We start from the raw sequence: 22,792 nt of genomic DNA, 5'->3' as shown, positions 1-22,792 counted from the left end.
ATCTATAAAGTCAAAAGTTAAAAATCTACTATAATTTTTAAGTTCGACATTTGTGCAAAATGAGTAAAAAGTAATTATGTTTAATCTTTTGCTTAATGGTGACCCAATCTTGAACTATCTAATTATAGTATAGACACAGGTCTTATCAACATTCTAAGTCGTAGTCATTCGTTTGATCGAACTGCTTGTATAGCTGTACTTAATACAAAATTCAGTTGTCAATGCAATATTTACAAAAACTAAAATTCAAATGTACAAAAAATGATTTGTATATATACAAAAATATGAACAAATATTTACAGTAAATCCCTAACTAATACAAATTTGAGAAGAAGTTTAAACAAAATGAAACATATTCCTAAGCGTAGAAAAAGACAAAAACAAAAAAGAAAACAAAACAAGCGCGGTTTCTCATATTTTCTAAATTATTTATATACATACATATATATATAGATATATATATATATATATATATATATACATACATATACAACATAATTACATAAATCAAATGACTATATATTGAACAGATGTTAAAATCTAAGTGAGTAATTGTAATGTTTGTAAATACAGTATTTTTACACAACAAATCGAAAGCGAGAAATATAACCAATATATATTTAATATAAACTATTTTTATATGAAAAGATTTTAAACGATTCCATAAGAGGTCAAGACCGAAACATGTTTAAAATGTTTGCACAATATGCTGTTAATCCTTGTTTTAGTAAGCTAATCCACTCCTGTTAAAGAAAACGACAAATCCAAATTAAATTTCCATGAAAATTCCATACGGTTTTTACTACCACCTACCTAATACAACAACAACAAAAACAACTACTACTACTACTACTGATTAGCTAGCTAGTTAGGCGTCTAGGCTCTATTACACATTATCATTACTTTTATGAACAGTACTATGTACGAGGTTATATTTTTTTTATTCGTTCATTGGTTCATCATTAAAAATCATCATAGAGAGAAGTTTGGTTCAAAGCGCCTGAAAAAGCATCCTCGGCTAGAGGCGACAGCAATGAGTCTCCTCTACCAAAAGGATACACATTTGGGTTTTTATATGTGGATATGATGTAATTAAATCGGAAACAAAACTAATTTTAAACAAAACAAGAAAACAATTATTATATTTTATATATATATATTATATATATAAATATATATGTATACATAAAACTGAAACTGAATACTTGATGTCAAATAAAAACTTTATACTAAATGTAATTGTGTGGAGTTTAAATCTTTTCTCTTGAGATTTATCGGTTTTCCAGTGATTTCTGACTTAAACTGAGTAGGATGACGAGTCCATTAATTCAGGTAAATATTTCCTTAAGCAGATTTTCTGTGAAAGGTGAGACATTTCAAAATTAAAACACAATAATTTCGAGTCGCATACAGTCTAGTGTAAACTTAGAAGCACATAATGTATATTTATTTTGTTGTTTCAATTTCAGTGTATACAATCGTTTTTTTTTTAATATATATATATATATATATGTATAAATGAATAGTATAGATATATATATATTTACCCGGCGTATATGTTGATTTCGTCTTACATTTTATGTATAAATCGTTTTGAGTTTAATGTTTACAATTACCCAGCCATTCACAAAATACGCTAATAATTATAACACAATATTACAAAAAAAAAAGAAGAAACATACATATGATTTATATATATATTTTTTGCAACAAGCAAAAACAAATATAAAGTATTCTACTACCGTAATAATAATAATAATAATAATAATAGGGCATACAAAAATAAAGATAATTTTTAACTTAGACAAACACAAAAAATGTTTGAGCTTAAACAAGTATAGGATTCAATTATATGTGTGTGTATGTGTTTGTGTTTATGTGTAACACTCCCACACACCTTATGTGTGTGTGTTGATTGGCTCTGTTTAAACAACAAAAACGATAGAAAGATCTAAATACAACATAACTAACTAAATTGGAGGAACAGGCAAATATTAAGAATGTACAAAATAAATGACACTGACGAAAACAAAAAAAATGTCTGAAAGAAAACGGATTGATGATGAATTCACAAATGCCTAATATACAAATATATTGTTTTTTTGTTTTTGTTAATAGGATATTGGCTGGCGTAAATATGCAATGTTTATATCTATAAAGGTAAATATGCGTTGGTGCATGGGGTGTGTGTGTGTGTGTGTGAGTGTGTGTGTGTTTATGTGTATTTTAGCCTAACATAGTGAACACATAGATTTGAACTTGGTTTTTTGAGTTGTATATAAAAACATTTTTACTACACCTCAAGATGAAGCACATAAATGGAGTCGGAGAAAAAAAAAAGAGTTCGATTAACCCACAAACACATTTACATGCTTGTGTCGTGTGTGCGTTTGTGTTATGTGTATGTGTGTGAGTGTGTGTGTGTGTGTATGAGAGAGAGTTGTAACTATGATCCTTGCTGTTGTTGTTGTTGTTGTTCTTGCTGTTTACTGTTTATTGTTTTTGGAGAAATTGTGCGAGGCCCAATTTAGGGAAGTCTTCCAGGAGTTGGCCAAAGCTTCACTAAATTTTTGTCGAAAATGTTCGCGTGCTTTTTCCTCCGTATAGTCCAGTACCTAATCAAACAAATAGATAATTTAAATCATTTCATTCAACACTCAACTATTTTGATGGCCTTACCAATGTTTCACGTAGATAGTTCAAGTCCTTTTCGGAGGACAGTTCCGGCAGTCCCGTTGAAATCATCATTGAGAACAGCGATAAAATAAGGCAGCCGTGTTTTCGTAAAACTAAAAATGCCTATACAAGTCGAAGGAAAACAAAATTAGTTTGGAATCAAAACAACGAGATAAATAGATGAATGTAAGGACTTACGCGTTCGCACAATTCTTGAAAGTGACAAAATTCCTTTGCCTCGCGATCGTTGCAACCTTTGTTGATAACATAAACAAAGTCATGGGTTAGCACAAATGGAACACGTTCGCGTCGTACGCCAAACTTCTCTTTGAAGTGGCCCAAAATGTGGCCAAAGTCGATGTGAAAGAGCTAAGAGAAGATGAATTAGTTAGTTATTGTTATATCATTAACCATAGAACACATAGATGGGACAAACTCATGATTTTTTGATTGCAAACGCTAGCCTAGTCATGGAACCCCAGAGAACTTCGAGAAAACCCGAACGTTCCTACTCTCAATGAGAGCGTAAAGTGGGGAGAGGGCCAATTAGCTACGAAAACGAGTGCTTTCGTAAGGTAGTCTACACTCGGCTGCCTTTGTCTTTAGTCTTACTCGGCTGCCAATCAGCTACGAGCTAACGAGTGCTTTCGTTAGGTAGTCTACTCGGCTGCCTTTGCCTTTGGGAACTGACCATAGACAACATAGATGGCTTGCAAACGCTAGCCTAGTCCATGATACAATAACATAAGGTAGTCTCGTCGGCAGCAGAACTGTCTTAGCTATGCTTGCAATAAGTGTGGGTGAGAGGCACTTTGTATAGTGAGTGCGAATGAAATGGCTGTACAGTGTGTTGATTAACCCTCCGCTGGCCCTTGGGGTTCGAAATGGCCAAAAATACAAATAGATGAAGTAATTTTTTCTTAAAAGACTACCGTACGAAAGCACTCGTTTTCGTAACTAAGTAGAGAGAGTACGAACGTTCGGGTTTTCTCGAAGTTCTCTGGGGTTCCATGACTAGGCTAGCGTTTGCAATCAAAAAATCATGAGTTTGTCCCATCTATGTGTTCTATGGTTAGTGGTTATATGTTAGGAGTAAATAGTTACCTGTCCATTACGCTTGACCATTATGTTATCTGAGTGTCGATCGGCAACACCCAGGACATAAGTGGCTACACAGTAACCGGCACAACTTAGGGTAAACTCATTTATAGCCTTGTTCAGCTTATCGGAGGGCTTGTTGTGCTCTTTAAGCCAACTGAAAAGGGATCCCTTTTTAAACGGCGATGTGGCCGAGAACATGCCCTTTTCCTTTTGTATGTTTGCAATAGTCTCGGCATGGCGCACCACCTCAATCATGCCTAATCTCTGTTCCATACTGATGCAATTGTAAATGTTCATGCGGAAATCCATGCTGGAATAGGATAGAAAATGAAGTTAAGATAATTTCTAGGTTTTTCTCTATTTTATTGGCTTACCCTTCACGTTTCCATAACTGATCCATGACGCGTAGCATTTGTAGGGTCAGCATATCCTGCCGCAGATCATCGCCATTCTTAAATATAATGTAAACATCGCTCGATGTCTGATCGGCATTCTCGAAAACTACCCATAAAGGTCGCATTTTGCTATCCATCACTTTGCATTTGTCGGGTGTGACTCCACTACACCTAAAGCTTGGATTTAACGGATTCTGAATGTTCTGGAAGACACCCCGACTGTGCTGATCCTGTAGGAACTCCTGCAGCATATGTCGCACTTTTTCCTTGCTACCCTTTTTAGCTATCACAGATCCCTGCTTCAGTTTCTCCAACACTTGAAGCTGCTTCCGCAACGGTGCCACATGTTGCTTGCATCCTTTCAAATAGACTTCTAGCAAAAGGCCGAAACGTGTCTGCATGGATGGTGTTTGCATTTCGGAACGTAAATGCCAAAAGAAATAATGCCCAATGCGCTGATTCCGTAGAGCTCGCTCTAACAGAAACACAACCAGATCGCTTTCCAGATACGATTCGTGTTTGATAGCTTGCACCAATTGTAGCAGATACAAAAGCAGCTCTTCATCCCTTTAAAATGAAAAATGAAGTTGAAAATTAGCTTGAAATTGAATAAAGACCTAAAGGAAAGGGAAACTCACTTTAGATAGTGCAGACACTTGATGGCAAATCGACGGACAGCTGGATCAGGATAGGCATAGTCGAGTAGCTCCAGCGAGCGTTCAATAGATATTAGTGGCCAGCGACTTAAAAGATACCATATATCGGCCACATCATCGCGTTCGTTCCAGCAGACGCAATGTAACAATATGGACAGTTCTTCCGGATATTCGCGTACAATATCGTATCTAAACGAGATTAGAATTTATTATAAATGAAATTTTAATATACTTAATTTTGCGATCAAATTGTTACCTCCTTTCCCATATGGCATTGCGATCCTGATCTACCATCTCATATATTTTGTCCAAACCCGTATAACTAGACAGTAATTCTCTTAGATCTCTAAGCGGTGGTTGATTCTCGGACATTTGTCTATCCCGATGATGTGCCCGCGCCCTCTCTTCCGCATACTGTGAGACTGCACTTTCGGTTGGATAGGTAACCGCCTCTGCCCAGCTGCTATGGAATGTGATATCCACCAGGGCGCATTCCTCGGCACGCGGATTTGGCTCGACAGTGCCAAGTGGATGGAATACCTCATCTGATTGTATATCATCTGCGTAGGTCCATGTGTACAGAGTTTGGCGGCCCATCCGCAAATGGTCTTTGAAGTCAAAAATTGTTGTGTTCACCCAGGCCAAAGGATTTTTATTATAGGACACATCCTTGAGCGAGCTATCCTTGTTGTTCGAGGACTTCTTTGAACGGGACATTTTGCTCACTTCATAGATTACGATGCACAGGCGTGTCATGCGTGGCAGATTACGCATTTGTATGTCAAAGTCAATAACCTGGTCATTGAACTGGAAGATCTTGGCTCCATCGTTGGGAGCATCCAGGGAGCGTTGAGAGCAAAGCTTATGCTCGCCATGGAAGAGGCCCACATGGAGACCCACCTTAAAGGCTCGCGTCCGATCGTAATTTACATTGCTAATGCTGTGCAGTGTCAATTGAAAATAGTTGCCCAAATCGTACAGAGATGTGGTCCGTAGTTTGACCACTGGCTGCGGTGGTCGCTCTTTCTTTTGGGGCAGCTTCAGACCCATGTTTCGCTCATTGTGGTGATTAATATACGAATCCAGACGTATTACCAATTGTAACACTACATTGGGCACCGCCGATTCGGAGAGCATCTCTTGGATATATAGGAACTGTATCAGCGGATGATCGCCAAACAGATATTCATCCCGTCCGCTGACTTTTAATACATAGTCTGTGACCCGATCGTTGATCTTCATCTGTGATCGATTCATTTTTTGCAACGTGCTCTCGATCAAGGATAATGGCGTGTCCTGTTCCATCACGGACAAAGTGAACGTGCTATGGTCATTCTCATTCTTGACCACAATCAGAAAATGATGGGCTGGATGACGCTGACGAATGAGTTCGGGCATTTCTCTAGATGCAGCCAGTCTTAATGGATGCTCATAGAGCAGGCGATGATGCCATGTGTATTGGGATCGTTCCAGCTCAATGGTTTCGCAGACTGTGGTCATTTTACGTCGAAACTCATCGATTTCGGGACTGGCATGTTGCGTGCTATGCTGGTCAAAGGTCTTGCCAATCATATTGTTGACCATTTTGGTCAGTTCATAGTCGCTGGAGAAATGGGTGGCATCTGTGCGTGCACCCAAATTCAGTATACCAAAATATGGCTGGACTTCGCACAGACGTTTTGTCTCATCCGTAAACGGATCGATATTGAAATTGGAGATACCATATAACTGATAGTCACAGGCATCCTTTATCAGATAGCCCATTATTCCTTGTTTGCCTTGGCGGACTATTTCCGCTTTGATGTCTCGTATCGTGGACTGTGAACTGGCATCTAGTATGATGGTAATGCCGTTGGGCAGAAAGCATATGAGTTCCACTATGTCTGGTGGATCATTCTTCCATAGACCAATCGAGAAACGTGTATTGCCGGATTCGAGTGGTTGGAGAAGGACATGTGGGGAATACATCATCATTCCACTATATTGTTGGGGACTATTGTTATAGCCAGCTGCCTGCTGCATGTTACGCATGTCCGAGACCGAACTGGCCGGCAAAGGGACAGCAGCATGATTCATGGTCAAAGCTGATTTCAATCTCAGTTGTTGTTGTTGTTGTTATTGGTATTATTGTTGATGGTTGTCTGGTTGTTTTCCATTTAAATCAACAGATATCTCTTTCTCTCTCTCTCGCTCACTCACTCTCCCGTTAAACCTAGTAAACAAAATGGAAAAAATCAGTAACAAAACAAGAAAAAAAAAACATATGGCATGGCCCGCCCACTTCTTGATAAGATTCATAAAAGGTGACTCTCCTCCCAAAAAACTTCCACCCGAACTTTCGTTTCCTCCTGTAACCGGTTGAATCTGACAGGGAGGGATTTAGGCTTAACACATAAAAAAAAAAAAATCTATTTATAAGTTAGTTATAGCTGACAAATCTGCAGCCAGACGCAGTCGCGCATTTCTCTTTTTTCTGATATTTTTAATTAAAACTTCATCTTCAATTGGATTAAAAAAAATCCAACAGTGAAAAGAGCAGAAAAACATTGACTTTATATTTAGTATGAATCACGCAGAGTCACACGGAGGAGCTAAGGCGTAGGGTCAGTGGTAATGGCTGCTTGGGTGCCGTCAGGGGAACGCAAAAAAACGAAAACAAGAATGAGTCTCCTGGTGGGCATCAAGGCGACACTTGCATGCTCTGCCCACAAGCAATGTATATATAGATTGTTGATCAAAAACAAAAAAATCGCTAATTATGGCAGTTTATCGATAATTATCTATGCAATTGAAGTAAATATTTAAAAAATAACTTGTGTTTTTTTATTTAATTTACGAATATTATTTTTAGAATTATGTTAGAGTATTTAAAATTAACAAGGCTTTATCTAAGTCGCGATGCCACAATAACACTCACATATGTCTATCCACAAACAAACACAAGCATAAAAGTTTAGATGTATATGTGCGTGTGTGTGTTTGTGTGAGTGGTCGACCCCAGGAAAAAAAAAAACGAAAAGGAAATGCCTTCATTTACTTGCTTTTCATCAGCACCGGCATCGACTAACGCCCATGCCAGGACATTACACAATTGTTTTCAAAATCAATTTCTAACACAATGCACTCAAAACTGATCACAAAAACGCACAAAAAATTAATTATTTATTTACAGATTTCGAATATTTTGGCTGTTTGGGATGAGTATCGGTTCGATAACTGACGATAACCGATTGAAATTCATCTATCAGGGCTGCAAGACTTTTTTAGATCGTCTCATGCTTTGTTTTGTTTTGCGAAATAACAAGTCATAGTGAAAAAAGATTTAGTGATTTAATCTTTTTTTTATATCTAACAAAGTTTATGAATGTAGAATAGTCAAAGATATCCCTGAAAACCTCGTTTTCAATAATATCCGTTTACTCTTTACTTTTTGCTTGATGGCTTGATAGATTTGTTTGTTTTAGGGATCTTTAATAAAATATTAGCAAATTTCCAGGATATTCGACCACCTGTCCCTTCTCTCTATACATTTTGTCGGACTTTGGCTAGAATTATAAGAAATTTTATCCCAGATCCAATCTTTTTTGGATTATTTTCCAACTGGTCGGAAACGTACAAATATACAATAAAGTTTACAAATAATGTTTCAAATTTGTCGATTAATGCAAACCTCATAAAATAAACAAGCGGAATTTACAAATTCGATGCCAATACTACAAGTTTATTTGTTTTCCCCTTCCATTTCAATCTATTAGGTTTTGGTTTTTTCTATCTTAATATCGTGTGAAATGAATTTCACATAATATCGAAGAATATCGAATTTAAATATTTCAACATTTCCATTTTTCTTATGCACATTTTGAATTTTGTAACGTTTTATATCCTTTTTTTTAGTACATAGCAGGAATTTTATGGCTTTGTGTTGTTGGTCACACTGTTGACATTAGTAAATAAAATATATTTATTTACATGTAAGGTAAACAAAGCGAAAAACTGATCAATATTTTTAATAAATAATGTGATAATTTTCACAAAAAACTAAGATGCACAAATTATTACAAGAAGTAATTGTTGTGTAAGGACAAAAACTGCATTCTGACAATGAGCGACTCCGATGAAGGTGAGTAAAGCAAAATGTTGACTTAATCAATTGCTCTGTATTCATTGGTTATCAAAAATTTATGTACATACAATATTAAGTTCACAATTTTTGCTCATTTGACAGTGGTTTAAAGCATTCCTTTAGCAAATACATAAATTGAATTTTGTGTATAGGTATATGGGCCAGGTGAGAATTAGGTAATTCAACTGGAATGGAGCAGAATTTTTGGCCCTGCAGTGTTGGTCCTCAATGAATCCTGGATCAACTATTAAAGAATGTTAAATGTTCCCAAGTTTGTGAGACATCAGTTTACAAAGTTTTAACTGTCAATTCCAGATTTGCGTGGGGATCAAACTTGGCTTTTAGAAATTCGTCAGCAGTATCTGGGGAAGAAAATTAGGCATAATTAACTTACATAAATAATTGCGATTCAAACCCAGGTTTTACGCTTCTTATCAATAAATTCTAGCTACTCGGCTTAAATCCTAGATTCCTAGATATTAATACCCATGTAAATGTAAGCAAATTAGGAAAATTTGTTCCTGGAGAAAATCTAGTACTTCAGTGTGGGAGAATTTAGTACCAAGAATTTGATTAATATTAGTATAAATTCTATAAATTGATGATTTTTTTTTTAAGTTTTGGAAAAGGTTTCTTCGACTTCTTCATTTTTCTGTTATTTTTAGGATTAGGATTCATAAAACATTCAAAAGTCATAAGATTGCTATAAAACTGTGGGGCATTTTGTATTAATTTATTTTATTACCTTTTAGGAATTACATTGGATAGATTTAAACAAATCGTAAAAACTAAAGTCATATTAACTAAAGTACTGTTTAAGGATAAACATCGCGTTCATCTGAAATGGCTTCACCAAATCAGATTGAACAAAGAAATAAACAAAACATGCGCCCACACTCTGTGGGAAAGCACTCAAGATTTTAAGAACAGCGCAATATCAAGTCGCCAACGCTGTGCATGATATAAACAAGCATTAATATAAACATTAGAGTAAGCATTTTTAAGAACAATTGTCGCCTCTTAGACGTTTGTTAATAAAATCAGTTCATAATTTGAATACAAGTGATGAAGATGGGCTTTCAGTTTTTGCGGTGCTGAACTCCCTATTCAGTACTATTTCTTCCCTTTGATAGGACTATTAAAAGATGACTATTTTGTCATTTCGATAGTTGAAATTAATATTGACTAATATTGAAAGAATTTCAAGTTGTAAATTTCACCATCAAATAGACTTATTAAGTTCTGGCTATATTGCTCTTAAAGTTGTAAATATATTTATTAATTGGTAATTATTTCAAAGCCATAAAATTTGTGGGTAATGAGTAATAAAATTGTTTGGGTACTAGAATTCAGATAAGATTTTTCTTATCTCTGACTTAATCTTTTTTCAAATAATTAAAGGTAAAAGTTACCTAAATTAAACGGAAATGAATATATGTATGTACAATAAAAGCTTTAGACAAAGTAATTAAACTTTAAATTTTGTGTAGTTCGCATATGAAGAGCAAGTTCTAATCTGACTCGGTAGATGAGTTGTCTAAGTGGCCTAGTCATTTAGTCAACTGAACAACGCGAGGATCCGGGTTCGAATCCCAGGCTAGTGTATGGATGACTTTGACTTTATAATTTTTCATAATTTTTATAATTTCTCATGATAAAATTCTGACATATTAATTGAATGGATTTTCATAAAAGGTTTCCCTGGTACTGTGAAGGTTCTCCATGAATGAATTGACAGTGGGTGTTGGGCTTCAGTGTCAGGTGTGCAACAGTTTGCCTTGGATTTATTGTTGTTTGATTTGCGTGTCTTGCGCAGTGCTTTTGCGGCCACGTCGTTTGGATCAATGACCAGGACAACGTGGGCGGCCGGGGCAACGCATGTGAGCGTGGGTCATCGATTTTCCGTAGTCAGTTCGGTTTTAGCCGCAGTTGCGTTCGGTTCATCAATGTCATAAATTTGCATAGCATTTTCCTATTTGCCATTTTTTTGTTGGTATTATTTTTCGTCTTACATAATGTCTTGGAAATTTGTGGTACAGCCAAAAGCGGGCACCGAAACAGCCTTAGAGGCTTGTGACTATTTTGTTGATGAGGTCATTGAGACGTCTGGAACGCGTGTCTTGGGTAGGAGGCGCTATTATCTTCCATATGTCCTAGTTTTGTGATGTGTTAACTAACTTTTTTCTTTGCAGATGCCCGGGAGGAGGTACGCCAGATTAAGCATGGAGAGCTTCGAGGCGCTGTTACAGCCGGGGATGAGCGTACAGTGCGCGTCCTGCTGTCTGCCTTGGGAAGTGAGCGTCAGATTATAGTTAATATGGCACCAGCTGGAGCAAACACATTGCTTTTTATGTGAGTGGTTTTTGCCAGAGGGATGATAGGGCGATTATTATATTATATGATTTATATGTTTGTAGATCCTGTCTGTCTGGCTATGATAAAATTACGCAACTTTTGGTGGATGCTGGAGCCGATGGGCGGTCACATGCCGTGACTAAGTACTCGCCCCTCTATGCAGCCGTCCATAGTGGACATTTGTGCATTGCTAAGCTTATGCTAGAGCGGTTCCCGGAACTGATTCAACAGCCGACAGTGGAGAGATGGCTGCCATTGCATGCAGCCTGCATCAATGGACACATTAAGTTATTGGAACTGCTAATAAATTACGAATATCCCGATTACCTCTATCAGACATATCGCGACGATGAGGGCCAGTGGGAGTGGCGTCTGCCATTTGATGCCAATGCTCAGGATGTTACAGGACAAACGAGTCTGTATATAGCCAGCATATTGGGCAATAAGCAATTGGTGGAAGTCTTGCTCAAATGGCAGCTTAACTGCCGTCGCACTCAGGGGGATTCGTCGTCGACGCCAATTACTCCCATTTCACCCACCAGGAAACGCATTTCATTTGGAATCCAGGCAATTATGTCGAAACTGCACATATCTGGCGATGGAGATGCCTCCCTTGAGGCGTCTGGTGCACAAGAAGCTACCAAATCGCATCGTTGTCCTCTCAATGTCAATTTATTGTGTGGAGCTACACGAGAGACTGCTTTACTGGCCGCCGTTCGTGGTGGACATCTAGAAGTGGTGCAGGTAATACATTTCACCAGCAAATGCTTCTCCTAGAATCGTCATTAAATCTGGTTTCATTTCAGTTATTGCTCCAACATCATGCCGATCCCAACATTGTGGCTAAGCCGGTGGAGGATCAGAATGATCCAAAATGCAGCGAAGAGATTTATGGGCTAAGCAATGTGCCGATCGTTGAGGCTTGTAAGCAGCGCTCTTTGCCGATGTTAAATTTGCTGCTCAAGTATGGAGCACAGGACGAAAAAGGATTGGCCATTGGCTTGGCCATTGGCGGAGATGATGAGGCTATTTTAAGCCGATTGTTAGCCCGACGCGTTCACCCCGACTCGGACTATAAGATTAACAAAAAGGGCCTTCCCACGCCGGTGGAGGTGAATGTGTTCCTGCCATCCAGCAGTAATATCTCGTATAGCGCTATGTTCCCCAACATTCCGTCCATTCTGGACTGGCACAGTTTACAACTGAGTGCAGTTCGCTTGCCTTGGCTTGTCAGTGGAGTCGTTCAGTTGAATCCCAAGCTACAATCCCATCCGAGACTCAATGAGGTCGCACTGACTGCCATCACGAGAATAGATTTCTCTCATAATCAGTTGACAAGTATTCCCGATGAGCTCTTTCAATTGGTTAGCCTGCGGTAAGTGAGAATTTTGATATTAACTCTTAGACTTAGACTCTTTATCGGCAGATATTTGAATGTGGCCCAGAATCGAATCGTAGAGTTACCAACTTCCGTTGCTCTGGGAGGCAAAGCTGTTTACAATTGTCCCGTATTGGATGAGCTTTACATGCAGGACAATCAGTTGACCAGTCTTCCAGCTGCTATTTTTCATCTGCCCGCTTTAACCATACTGGACATCTCGAATAACAAACTCCAGCAATTACCTTTCGACTTGTGGCGAGCACCCAAACTTCGGGAATTGAACGTGGCATTTAATTTGCTCAAGGATCTACCAGTTCCACCCATGCAGACGAGTAGTTCACTGCTGAGTCTGGATAAGCTGCAGCTACAGTCTTTCGATGAACAACCATCGAACAAGCCGCGTACGATGACCACAAGAACCCTAATCCATCGTAATCTGTGGTCGTCTACATTGGAAATCACGGACAACGACATGAAATGGCAGCAGGAGTTGATGGACGGCCAGAACGGATCCGTGACTGGAGCCATTACATCACAGTTGAGCAGCTTGAATATAGCAAATAATCTGTTTAGTAGCATTCCGGCTGCGTTGCCATGTCTGGCAGTCAATTTGACCCGTCTTAATATGTCCTACAATAGCCTGCGATCCATGGGACATGTCACTAGTTATCCCGCCACATTAAAGCAATTGGATCTAAGTCACAACGAGATTTCCTGTTGGCCTAGCTTGCCTCGCATTACCGAATCAGATCCCCATTTGCTGTGCTACAGTTATGTCCAGCTACCGGAGGGAATCGAAGAATCGCCCAGTTATAAGACAACATCGTCGGTATCCTCCACGTCCACGTGTTCCTCGTTTCGCGCATCGGTGCTTAAAAGTGTCTGCCGGCATAGGCGTCATCTACGTCTCGAGTCTCTCCGTACTCTCATCTTGGCCGATAATCTATTGACTCGCATTCAACTTTCTACCGACGATGCCTCCACTTTGTTCAATGAGACCGAAGATGCGGACTGGAGTGTCTTGGGTGTGAATAAATCTAAAGTGATATTTCCAAATCTCTCCATGCTGGATATGACTAACAATTGCCTGAAGGAGATACCCCCTTCCCTGCACGAGCTGAGCAGCCTTTCCGTATTGAATATTAGTGGCAATGTGAATATAACCGAGTTGCCTCCGCATCTGGGACTGCTCTCCAGATTGTGGAATCTAAACACTCGCGGATGTTTGCTGCAGGAACCATTGCGCTCAATGATCGAGAGCAAAAAGCACAAAACTATGGACATTGTTGGCTATCTGAAGTCAATCTATGAGGATGCACAACCCTATGCTAGAATGAAACTGATGGTGGTGGGTGCAGCGGGAATCGGCAAGAGCACCCTATTGGATCTGTTGCGTCAGGGCGTGGGTTCGGGCTCAGGCGCCAGTGCATCACAGCGCTCTTCGTGGGCCAGCGAGAATCATTGGGCCAAGAGAATGGGTCATTCGCGAAGCACTTCGCGTTCGCATCGCGCCAATCCCAACATTTCTACAGTCGGCGTTGATATTGGCACTTGGATATGCGAGAAGAGAAAACGTTCACCTGGCTATCATGGTCCTGTTGTCTTTCGAACTTGGGATTTTGGTGGCCAGAAGGAGTACTACTCAACGCATCAGTATTTTCTGTCCAAGCGCAGTTTATACTTGGTATTATGGCGAATTACCGATGCAGCTCACAAAGGATTGACCGATCTGCTGCAGTGGCTCATCAATATACAGGCTCGAGCACCCAACTCGCCGGTCATCATTGTGGCCACGCATTTCGATTTGGTGGGTGAATCTATCTCTGCACAACAAGCGGAACATTTTCAGCAGCTTATTCGAGAGAAATTCATCGCCATTCCAGATGCAGAAAAGATTGGTTTACCACGTGTCATTGATTCCATAGAGATTAGTTGCCGGTAAGCACTTTGGATACGATTGGTTGATGAAATTTAATTAATTTGTTTTATTCTTAGCACTTTGCACAACATTCATTTACTGGCAAATATTATCTACGACACTGCCATGCAATTGCGATCTCCGGGCTCCAAGGAGCCCATGTTGCTACAAAAGATTCCCGCCAGTTATATTGCCCTGGAAGACATTGCCAATGTAATTGCTTGCAATCTGCGTGCCTCTGGGCGTGATCCTGTCTTGGATGGGGAGCAATACAGACGTCTGGTGACAGAGCAAATGCGAGTGCACAACTACAAGGGATTCAGGGATGCTGCCGAATTGCAACAGGCCACCACTTGGTGTCATGATAATGGAGTTCTGCTTCACTATGATGATGCCACATTGAGGGACTTTTATTTTCTTGATCCCCAATGGCTGTGCGATATGTTGGCCCATGTGGTAACTGTGCGGGAAATCAATCCCTTTGCTCCAACGGGCGTGATGAAGTTGGATGATCTCCAGTTATTGTTTCGCAGTGTCCATGCTCATGTGAATGGGAATCGTAGGTAAAGAGAAAGCAAATTAGAGTACCTAATTGTGTCTTCTATTGTAATCAATTTATCCTTTATAGCTATATAGTTAACCTGTTGAACAAATTCGAAGTGGCACTCACTTGGGACTCACGCACTCTATTAATACCATCCCTGTTGCCGGTGCAGGAGGGCGTCACTCTTAGTGCGGGGACCACTGTAAAGTTATCTCAGCGTTCTCGTTCTCGGCATGTTGGTTGCTCCGTATCGCAAGAGTTGAACTTGAACAATTTGATATACGAACAGTGTTCGCCAGGCAATTCACCGAGCAGTCAAGGTCTTAGGCGAATACTCTTGATGACGTATTTTCCCTCTGGCTTCTGGTCTCGTCTTATCACACGTATTCTGGCTGACGAGCAAATCATTGAGGCTATACGAAGTGTTTATGTAACTGTCCAAGATGTGAGTAGAATAAGCACTATTAAGTTTGAGTGATTTCAATATTGTCTCTATGGTTTATAGAAATACTTGGACTTTGATTTGCGTTCGTCATTGGAACAGGATACCCAATGGAATCTTTGGCAGACGGGTTTGGCTCTGTATTATGGCAATGTATTAATCTTTAAAATCTGGGAAGTGCCATTTCAAAATACTGAGCGTACGCAGCCTTTTCGCACGGCTAGCAATCGTTTTAAACTCAAACTGGATGGCATTTGGGGCGATGTCAATTTGAGTTCTTCAAGCATTCTGGAAGTTTACTTTCCTTTACACCAAATGACCATCTCCCATGAGCTGGATAATAGCGAAAGGGAGTTGCTCGCCGAGTTGAAGCCTCAAATGTCGGCCGTGGCTAAATTGTTGGCCTTAACTGTGGATCACATTGATCTACTGCTGGAAGATTGGTATCCGGCTTTGGGTACAAGATTTGTGCACACTTCGGAAGGTCGATTCCTAATAACCCGTCTTGTCTTGTGTCCACGATGTTTGCGAAAGCTGCAGATGCAGAATAACGGTGAACCGCCCGTGGATCGAGATTTACCTGCTTCAGGCATGGGCTGTCATAGGCCCAGTCGCAGTGGGAAGCGTGGTGGGCCTAGTAGTGCTTACTTTTTGCATGGAGCTGGCGATCCAAGTGAAGATGGCGGCCTAAATGTGTTTTCCGCTTACTTAAATGCAACAGCCAGGCGAGAACGACGTTCAGAGGATTCACTAAATGCAGGATCCGACGCAGATTCAGGTGTGGGTCCTGATTCGGCTGATTCATCACGCAATACATCTGTAGATGGCCATCCAAATTATCATCTGCCAGATAATTCAAATGTCTGTTACGCTTGGATGATTGAGGAGTGCATTTTATCCGTTTACAATCAAAGCAAACTCAGTTGTCCTGTTCATCTGGAGCAGTCGATGGCCCAACTGGCTCCGGATGTAATTTTTGCTGATATACCAGAGAAATATACGATTCCATCGGAGTGTATTATTAAGGGTTCACTTTTGGGCCGTGGAGCTTTCGGCTTTGTTTTCAAAGCAAGCTGCAAGTTACGTGGATCCTTCAAACCAGTCGCCATGAAAATGCTACAACCAGTTCCACCAGGTGCAAGGGCCAAGGAGGTGAGTTTTATAAATTAACAAAATGAATTTGTATCCTGGAACTTTATTCTTTTGCTAGAGTGCATTAATGGCTTATAAAGTGGCGTTGGGAAAATGGGATCGGGATCCATTGCAACACTCCTGCAAGGCTTATTGCACAGCACGACAGGAATTGGCTGTACTGCTTACTCTAAAACATCCGAATATTGTTCCATTGGTGGGAATATGTATTAGACCGTTGGCTCTCGTCCTTGAACTGGCACCGCTGGGCGGTCTTGATAGTTTACTGCGTCAGTATCGCCGCAGCGGCGCCCACATGGGGCCACATACATTCCAGACACTTGTGTTGCAAGCAGCACGGGCTATTGAGTATCTGCATCGGAGAAGGATTATCTATCGGGATTTGAAGTCGGAAAATGTACTCGTTTGGGAACTACCGCAGCCACACACCGAAGATAATCCACGGAATCATGTGCATATCAAAATTGCAGATTATGGCATTAGCAGGCAGACAGCACCAAGTGGAGCCAAGGGTTTTGGAGGAACCGAAGGTTTTATGGCCCCCGAAATCATACGCTACAACGGCGAGGAGGAGTACACAGAGAAAGTGAGTAGTTTTCCTAGTAAAAGTTGGGATAATCCCTTATCATTTACTCTCATTTTTTACAGGTGGACTGCTTCTCCTTTGGCATGTTCATCTACGAGAACATAAGCTTGCGTCAGCCTTTTGAGGGTTATGAGTCGATTAAAGAATGCATTCTCGAAGGCAGTCGTCCAGCTCTGACACATCGCGAGACACAATTTCCCACTTGTTGTCTTGACCTAATGGTTCTTTGCTGGCACGAGCAGCCTCGTCGTCGGCCCACTGCCAGTCAAATTGTCTCCATACTTAGTGCTCCAGAGTGCATTCACCTGCTTGATGTAGTTGCTCTACCCCACAGCGAGAAAGTTGTCTGCGGTCTCTTTTATAGCCCAATATGTGGAGGTGACGAGGAACGTTCTAGTCTGGAGTTATGGCTCCCATCCTTTGGATCTCGCATTGATATTTTGGATGTCACACCTGGTGGCAACTTGGTGCAATGCAGCAGCATCAGCTGTGCTTCTCAGACTCAGATGGTGCCGCCGGCAAAGACGCCACCCGAAAGCGGGCGTGCCCGATCTGGCCATCGTCTGCCCAAAGTTAATATGCTTTGCTGCTGTCTAGTGGAAGAGGCCATTTGGATGGGCGATGTGTCTGGCAATTTGCATGCCTATAGTACAGTCAGCTATGAGCATTTGTTTTCCTACATGCTCGATCCGGCTATTAAATCTGCTGTGATAAGTCTAGTCTATATGGAAGGAATAGCCCGAGTTGCTGTCGGGTTACACAATGGGCGAGTGTTTCTAGTGGATGCGACACTGGTGCCAAGTAATTGTGCATTTGCCGAAGGAAGTTTCGTGCTCACCGAAATTTGTTCTGGCTTTGTGTTGCATGCGGCCTGCTCAGTCTTAGTAGATGGGTGAGTTTAACTATTTGATTGGAGCTTTTTCTGATTATTTAATTTAATTTTCATTCATTCCAGCAATTACGAGTTGTGGTGCGGTGAAATAGCCGGTAAAATGAACGTCTTTCCCTTAAACGAGTCCGGCGTATGCGGTCATCAGGCTCTCTGCCACAGCGAAGAACCCAATCTGATTGAGGATGTTAAGGTCACTCGACTCTGCAGTAATAATAGTCATGTGTTTAGCTGTCTCTATCCTGGATGCATGGTTTATCAATGGGGTGTTAGTTCAAAACGGATTGAAAACAAATTGGACTGTTCAAAACTGTTGCCCTGCTCCGAGTCATTGCAGAGTATTGCCCTTGACGAGCATGTTAGCTTGATCAAGTGTCAGATATCGGCGTTGGCGGCCCACAATACAGAGCTATATATTGGCACTACTTGGGGTTGTCTAATCGTGGCCGAATTACAAACACTGCGACCGATCAGTGTATTCCGACCATACGAAAATGAAGTAAGAAATATGCCATTTATATATCTATTTGAGAGTTACTTACACTTACCTTTTGCAGATCAAGGCTATTGTAACTGTGCCCAATGGCAGCGTATCATTAATTGCCACCATTGGACGACGCTATCGATCACTGATCTCACGCTATGTGGATATGGCCGAGACTTCTGGCCAGTGCGCTTCTACAGTGAGTACACCCACGCATGGTGCTGCTAAATCCTTGCCGCCAACTGATGTGGACAATAACATTCATTGTCTACTGTGGCGCGCCAAGAATTGGACCTAAAAATCGGATCTCAGTTGACCCAGGGGTGCAATGTTGTTAATAATAATCGTATAAATTTATTTAATCGGATAATCAATTTCATTCCATTTCTGATAATAAACTTTTACTAATTAACTGTCTGCCATAGAAGCTATCGACATGGATGATTGGCGACTGCGCGAATAGATTGAGGCAGAGTTCTTGAGCACTCGCACATAATTGTTAAAATTGAGGACGAATTTCAATTCCTCCTTAAGGGCATCACGCAATGGCACCCGATGATGTCGAGCCTTTTTAACTACAAACACAGCCCAGCCTATAATGCCATAGATTAGGGCACAGCAGCTGCCCACACATAGCACAAAGAAAACACCCTGCAGATTATTCATATCCAAGGGCGTGGCATCGGGTGTTTCCTCCTTGGTTGCACAAATTCCAGTGCCCACTTCATTCCACCATTTGTTCTTCATCTTTTCCAGTACACCCTGCTCCTGGAGCTCTATTACTGCAAAGTTTAACTTGTCACGATATGGCCAATCTGCAGAATATTTTCAAAATCTATAATAATCAATTATTAAAGCGTTGATCACACCTACTTTTACGCATGGCTATGCCATAGCCCTTCTCGTCTAGGGCATCACCGATCTTTCTTAGATTACATTCACGTTTTGTATTGTATTCAATGGAAGTGGATTCCATTAGAAAAGCATATTTCTGGCTATGTTTAACTCTGCGTACGCCTTCTTCGTTGTCTTCTGTGAGGAGATCTGGATTTTCCATCATAAATTTATTCATTTTCTGATACCGTGCATCCTCCGATGCCTAGAAGTAGTTGATAGTTTAGTTCAAAATTTACTTTATTATTATAAACTTACCATAAAGAAATTTCTAGTAGAACCTGTACGCTTGGCTCCATATACCACTCCATCTTTATTATCAACTAAATCGTCCACACTGTCGATCAAACTTTGAGGATTCTCGATGGTCAAGAAGGCAGCTAAATTAGCAGTATACGAGGATACCACAATCAAAGTGAAGAACCACCAGAAAGTGCCCACTGTACGAGTCGATAAGGCTCTGAAAAACAAAACAAAACCAAACATTGTTAAATATGGAAAATTTGTTTAGTTTTTCCTCCTACTTGGGCCCAATTTCCGAGCCCTGTTGGAGCAGAGCACCAGTTGTAAACCAAACCGAATTGCCCAAGGTAAATTGATTTTCTAACTCTGTTGGTTCTTCAATACAAGGATAGGGATTATCCCATTCACTTGGCGATAGTCGACCCAATATAAAGAAACTCAGCGATACAAAGAGAAACGAAAATCCCAGAAACCACCAAACATCTTGAGAGAACGGATCCATAAATGTAAAAAGGTCTGGTTGGGCTTTTTGAGGTTTCAAATAGAGTATGGCGATGCCTAAACAAATAAAGTATAAAATTTAATTAACAAAATTTCAAGCCACAATAAAACATTCTAAACATACCCAGATTCATAAAGGGAATTGTAAAGTCGACTGCCTCTTCACGTTCTGATGTAATTGTTAGATCAGTGACAGCCAAATCGGCACGCTAATTATGGAAAAGTATATCAGACCTATATATAAGAATATTCTTTTTCGATTTTTGAGATTTTTTTCTTACCCCCATCATAATCTCTCTCAACATGCCAGTAGATTCATTAGTTGATTTGTTATATGATCCATAGTTATTGCCGCCATTCACAAATGTATAGTTAAAACCCAATTTATCTGCCAGCTCTTTGATTAAATCAATTCCATAGCCTTCGTATTGGTTATTTCCTTCCAATTGCTTATAGGATTCCACCAATTGGGCATAAGGTTTGTTCTAAAAATCTTTCATAATTAGTAGTTCATAAAATTAACTTGGTTATTAATCTTTACCGGCACATGAAGCAATATTATAAACGTTTTATTGGCCAGCGAGTTATCTATGGAATCGAATTGAGAATTCGTGGGCTTCAGACGTTGAGGACGAAATTCACGCTGTTCATCCCATGTGCCCACCTTGACAATGCCCGATGGTTGCAGTTCAATGACATCCAAAAGATAACCCTTGCGTATATTCCCCTCAAAGAAAATGGGTCCGGTCAGAAGACGATCCTTTAGGCGTAGCTAAAATGTAATTTAAAACAAGGATATTTCTGATATTCATGGGTTATATATCTTATTCAATTCACCGTTCGCATGTAGTTCTTGAAGGACGAACCATCATCTCGTACACTTTCCGAGCGTTGTGAACAATTCTGAGCAACTGGCTTGAAAGGTAAATTTTTTAAAGTTTCGGCAAATAATTGCACAGCATCGTAGGTAAGAGCCATCTCCACAGTTATTGGACAAGAACCTTTTAATCAGAAATAATTCCATATATAGTATTCTTTGTAGTTAAATTAAATTTGTTTATTTTTAATACCATTACGAAACTCATCCTGATCATTGGAATAGCCAAGTTTGGTAAGCAACTCTTTAATGGCCATTTTCTCTGGTGAAAATAAGCGAAAAGCTGTTATATTGGCTTCACTGTACTTGTACTCCTCCAGATCGAATGAATGAAAATCCAAATTTCCAATTATATAATTATAATCCTCAGTAAAGATTCCCACTTGTTGAGCCTAGGAAATTAATGTAAGTTGTTTATGTTTCTCTTAGTTTTCCATATAGTAAATGAAACTTACTTGATTTAGAAAATCGGGCATCGTATCACTGGAACCAACAACAACAATTTGATTGTCTGAAGATTTACGAACACGTCTCAAGATTTGCTTATAATTTCCATCCAATTGCATGTCATAGCGTAGAACAGTGATAACAGGACCATTCATACCAAATAAGGTGGTTAGCTCATTCAAGATGTTCAAGTAGTCAGCTAAAATTAAGATAAAAATATTAATTTTTCACTGACTAAGCAGACTTGCTTACCCGATTCGTAAAGGAAAATGAAACGCGACCAATTAAAGGCAGTTATAACACTATGCAAAGCCTTGGCCAAGTCCTTGGGATGTGGATGCAAATTGAAGCCCTCTGCTAATTCACTCATATGCGAGTAGATATGGGGAATGTCCATGGCATCGCATATGGACATCAAATGCAAGGCCGAATGATGAGAAGAGGGCCCAAATACCCCAGCTATGCCAGTCTGTTTAATTCAATATTTAATTTAAGTAGACACTATTGATCTCTTATATATTTTACCTCCAGCATTCTGCATAGTTTGCCATAACTTTGATACGCATCACCGTAATTAACCTCGGCCTTCAAGGATGACAGGGATGTGCCTATTTCTTGATTGGCCACATTGATGGCATGATCAAATATAATGTTCATGGTCTCAGTATTCTGATCGGTGAGGAGACCTATGCCGGTTTGTTTGTAAACAAAAAAATTGAACTTGTAAACAAATGCTTTTTGTATATGTATCTCATTAACACACTGTCCCATTCGGTTTGAGAAAGCAAAACAAACAAATAATAAAACTCAATTTTATGAGCTTTTCGCGTTGATGGAACGCTCAGCATGTTCTCTCATTAAAAACAAAAAGTTTAAAAATAAAACTCTTGAATGTTTTTAAATAGGTTATACACACTTTTTTCTTTTTTTTTGGAATATGTATTCTCGAAAAGAAAAATACTTACCAATTGGAACACTTTCGGAGTTCTGAAAACTATTATAGCCTCCGCCATAGTTTTCGTATTGACCATAAATAGTTGCGATTTGTAAAAAAATAAATATATAAGTAATGCTTTTATCAAGCATTTTGTTCTCGTTTTTTATTTTTATTTATATATATATTTTGAT

The 22,792-nt window shown here is 39.8% G+C and overlaps 3 protein-coding genes across 4 annotated transcripts; 1 reads left to right on the top strand and 2 right to left on the bottom strand.

Moving 5' to 3' along the window:
* Positions 1 to 1,775: 1,775 nt before the first annotated feature.
* Positions 1,776 to 8,041, bottom strand: LOC6649394 (phosphatidylinositol 4,5-bisphosphate 3-kinase catalytic subunit delta isoform). Its single transcript, XM_002072146.4, has 8 exons — positions 7,866 to 8,041; positions 5,085 to 7,040; positions 4,811 to 5,017; positions 4,152 to 4,739; positions 3,781 to 4,087; positions 2,875 to 3,045; positions 2,680 to 2,799; positions 1,776 to 2,615 (listed from the first exon to the last, which is right to left on the bottom strand). The coding sequence occupies exons 2-8, from the start codon at positions 6,902 to 6,904 to the stop codon at positions 2,487 to 2,489; spliced, it is 3,342 nt and encodes a 1,113-aa protein (XP_002072182.1). The 5' UTR covers positions 6,905 to 7,040; positions 7,866 to 8,041; the 3' UTR covers positions 1,776 to 2,486.
* A 754-nt stretch (positions 8,042 to 8,795) lies between these two features.
* Positions 8,796 to 19,114, top strand: LOC6649393 (leucine-rich repeat serine/threonine-protein kinase 1). 2 transcript variants are annotated; one of them, XM_023179615.2, is made up of 12 exons: positions 8,796 to 8,948; positions 11,144 to 11,303; positions 11,369 to 12,050; positions 12,113 to 12,681; positions 12,733 to 14,625; positions 14,683 to 15,168; positions 15,234 to 15,594; positions 15,655 to 16,743; positions 16,802 to 17,329; positions 17,392 to 18,221; positions 18,285 to 18,717; positions 18,776 to 19,114. In XM_023179615.2, exons 1-12 carry the CDS (start codon positions 8,930 to 8,932, stop codon positions 18,998 to 19,000), a joined length of 7,275 nt encoding a protein of 2,424 aa, XP_023035383.1. In that variant the 5' UTR covers positions 8,796 to 8,929; the 3' UTR covers positions 19,001 to 19,114. The 2 variants fall into 2 exon arrangements, with proteins under 2 accessions (XP_023035383.1, XP_046865208.1); XM_047009252.1 differs by lacking the exon at positions 8,796 to 8,948 and adding an exon at positions 10,868 to 11,075.
* Positions 19,111 to 22,750, bottom strand: LOC124460621 (glutamate receptor ionotropic, kainate 2). The gene is made up of 13 exons (XM_047011863.1): positions 22,630 to 22,750; positions 22,190 to 22,350; positions 21,917 to 22,133; positions 21,673 to 21,863; positions 21,411 to 21,609; positions 21,178 to 21,341; positions 20,882 to 21,112; positions 20,622 to 20,825; positions 20,465 to 20,549; positions 20,121 to 20,397; positions 19,855 to 20,056; positions 19,576 to 19,801; positions 19,111 to 19,517 (listed from the first exon to the last, which is right to left on the bottom strand). The coding sequence occupies exons 1-13, from the start codon at positions 22,748 to 22,750 to the stop codon at positions 19,111 to 19,113; spliced, it is 2,685 nt and encodes an 894-aa protein (XP_046867819.1).
* Positions 22,751 to 22,792: the final 42 nt, after the last annotated feature.

This window comes from Drosophila willistoni, chromosome 3R (assembly GCF_018902025.1).
Source record: "Drosophila willistoni isolate 14030-0811.24 chromosome 3R, UCI_dwil_1.1, whole genome shotgun sequence".
NCBI classification, from domain to species: Eukaryota; Metazoa; Arthropoda; class Insecta; order Diptera; family Drosophilidae; genus Drosophila; species Drosophila willistoni.
The sequence above is the reverse complement of the archived record's forward strand: the minus strand, read 5'-3'. Positions and strand labels throughout refer to the sequence as shown.